The sequence below is a fragment of the Oncorhynchus clarkii genome, chromosome 6 (assembly GCF_045791955.1).
Source record: "Oncorhynchus clarkii lewisi isolate Uvic-CL-2024 chromosome 6, UVic_Ocla_1.0, whole genome shotgun sequence".
Taxonomy (NCBI): domain Eukaryota; kingdom Metazoa; phylum Chordata; class Actinopteri; order Salmoniformes; family Salmonidae; genus Oncorhynchus; species Oncorhynchus clarkii.
The window spans coordinates 79,067,671-79,070,170 of NC_092152.1; the positions used below are offsets into that span (position 1 = coordinate 79,067,671).

The window sequence follows — 2,500 nt, forward strand, 5'->3', positions numbered from 1 at the left end:
ATGTAGGGAGTAGGGTGCACTATGTAGGGAATAGGGTGCACTATGTAGGGAATAGGGTGCCATTTGCCTCTGACCTGGGTATCTGGACCTGGTAGGTCTGGGATAGACCAGCCCTGTTGATAGAGGCAGCCCTGTTGAGACTGTATATTATAGAGGGGTACTTACGCTCCTCCCAGGACACGGATAGAGGCAGCCCTGTTGAGACTGTATATTATAGAGGGGTACTTACGCTCCTCCCAGGACACGGATAGAGGCAGCCCTGTTCAGACTGTATATTATAGAGGGGTACTTACGCTCCTCCTAGGACACGGATAGAGGCAGCCCTGTTGAGACTGTAGCGAGTCATCATGTTGGGGATGTCATCCTGTAGTTCTGTCCTCTTACCAGAGAACCCAGCCCTCTCAAACAGATGGGCTCGGGCAGGAGACGAGTCCTGGGAGAGACGATACAGAGGGTTAGTGTGTGTGTGTGTGTTTGTCCCAGTCTGTGTGGGTCGTCCTCAGGGGATAATTGTACCAGGTTGGCCAATAACAGAAACTAGTAGCTAGTCATTTTAGTTTGAGAGTATTTCCCCTGTGTCTGTCTGTCTGTCTGTCTGTCTGTCTGTCTGTCTGTCTGTTTGTTTGTTTGTCCGTTTGTTTGTCCGTGTGTGTGTGTGTGTGTGTGTGTGTGTGTGTGTGTGTGTGTGTGTGTGTGTTCCTATGCCTCTCCGTCTCACCTGTTTGACTGAGCGCACCGAGGAGACATGGTCCACCTGGGCACACCACTTATCGTAGCAGTTGTACTCTCCCTTCTCTGCCATGTCCCACAGGTACTGACGTCCCCTGAAGTTCTCCTGCTCGTAGCCCACCCATCTGAACCACACACACACATAGACACAACCTCTGAACAGTGGAACAATGACTGCTGACAACAACAGGGTGGTGGGGGGGAAAGCTAGGGACAAGATACATCTATATATCTTAGGATAAACACATTAAGAATGTAATTGTGAAAGAACGTGATTGGCCAGATCTGAATTACTGCAATGATACTGAAAATAAATTCCTGCTCGGAGAAGAATAAACTACATTCTATTCCATTTGATTATATTCTCGTTTGTTCTGAATGATATTGGTATTTTTGAAGTAAACATGTATTTTGCAGTGACATATTAATGTCACTAGGTGGCTCCACTCCACTTATGATCCATCTCCACAGAGCCCTAACCCTCCATCTCCACAGAGCCCTAACCCACTAACCCTCCATCTCCACAGAGCCATAACCCTCCATCTCCACAGAGCCCTAACCCACTAACGCTCCATCTCCACAGAGCCCTAACCCTCCATCTCCACAGAGCCCTAACCCATTAACGCTCCATCTCCACAGAGCCCTAACCCACTTACGTTCCATCTCCACAGAGCCCTAACCCACTAACCCTCCATCTCCACAGAGCCCTAACCCACTAACCCTCCATCTCCACAGAGCCCTAACCCTCCATCTCCACAGAGCCCTAACCCTCCATCTCCACAGAGCCCTAACCCTCCATCTCCACAGAGCCCTAACGCTCCATCTCCACAGAGCCCTAACCCTCCATCTCCACAGAGCCCTAACCCTCCATCTCCACAGAGCCCTGACCCTCCATCTCCACAGAGCCCTAACCCTCCATCTCCACAGAGCCCTAACCCACTAACCCTCCATCTCCACAGAGCCATAACCCTCCATCTCCACAGAGCCCTAACCCACTAACGCTCCATCTCCACAGAGCCCTAACCCTCCATCTCCACAGAGCCCTAACCCATTAACGCTCCATCTCCACAGAGCCCTAACCCACTTACGTTCCATCTCCACAGAGCCCTAACCCACTAACCCTCCATCTCCACAGAGCCCTAACCCACTAACCCTCCATCTCCACAGAGCCCTAACCCTCCATCTCCACAGAGCCCTAACCCTCCATCTCCACAGAGCCCTAACGCTCCATCTCCACAGAGCCCTAACGCTCCATCTCCACAGAGCCCTAACCCTCCATCTCCACAGAGCCCTAACCCTCCATCTCCACAGAGCCCTGACCCTCCATCTCCACAGAGCCCTAACCCTCCATCTCCACAGAGCCCTAACCCACTAACCCTCCATCTCCACAGAGCCATAACCCTCCATCTCCACAGAGCCCTAACCCACTAACGCTCCATCTCCACAGAGCCCTAACCCTCCATCTCCACAGAGCCCTAACCCATTAACGCTCCATCTCCACAGAGCCCTAACCCACTTACGTTCCATCTCCACAGAGCCCTAACCCACTTACCCGCCATCTCCACAGAGGCCTAACCCACTAACCCTCCATCGCCACAGAGCCCTAACCCTAACCCACTTACCCTCCATCTCCACAGAGCCCTAACACATTAACCCTCCATCTCCACAGAGCCCTAACCCACTTACCCTCCATCTCCACAGAGCCCTAACCCACTAACCCTCCATCTCCACAGAGCCCTAACCCACTAACCCTCCATCTCCACAGAGCCCT

The 2,500-nt window shown here is 52.3% G+C and overlaps 1 protein-coding gene across 1 annotated transcript in view; it reads right to left on the reverse strand.

Moving 5' to 3' along the window:
• Positions 1-2,500, reverse strand: part of LOC139412247 (gamma-crystallin C-like) — a 5,797-nt gene that overhangs the window by 577 nt on the left and 2,720 nt on the right. The window contains exons 4-5 of the mRNA XM_071159084.1: positions 719-854; positions 294-433 (exon numbers count right to left, since the gene is read on the reverse strand). Of these exons, the coding sequence (XP_071015185.1) occupies positions 294-433; positions 719-854 (276 nt within the window). The remainder of the gene's footprint in view (positions 1-293; positions 434-718; positions 855-2,500) is intronic.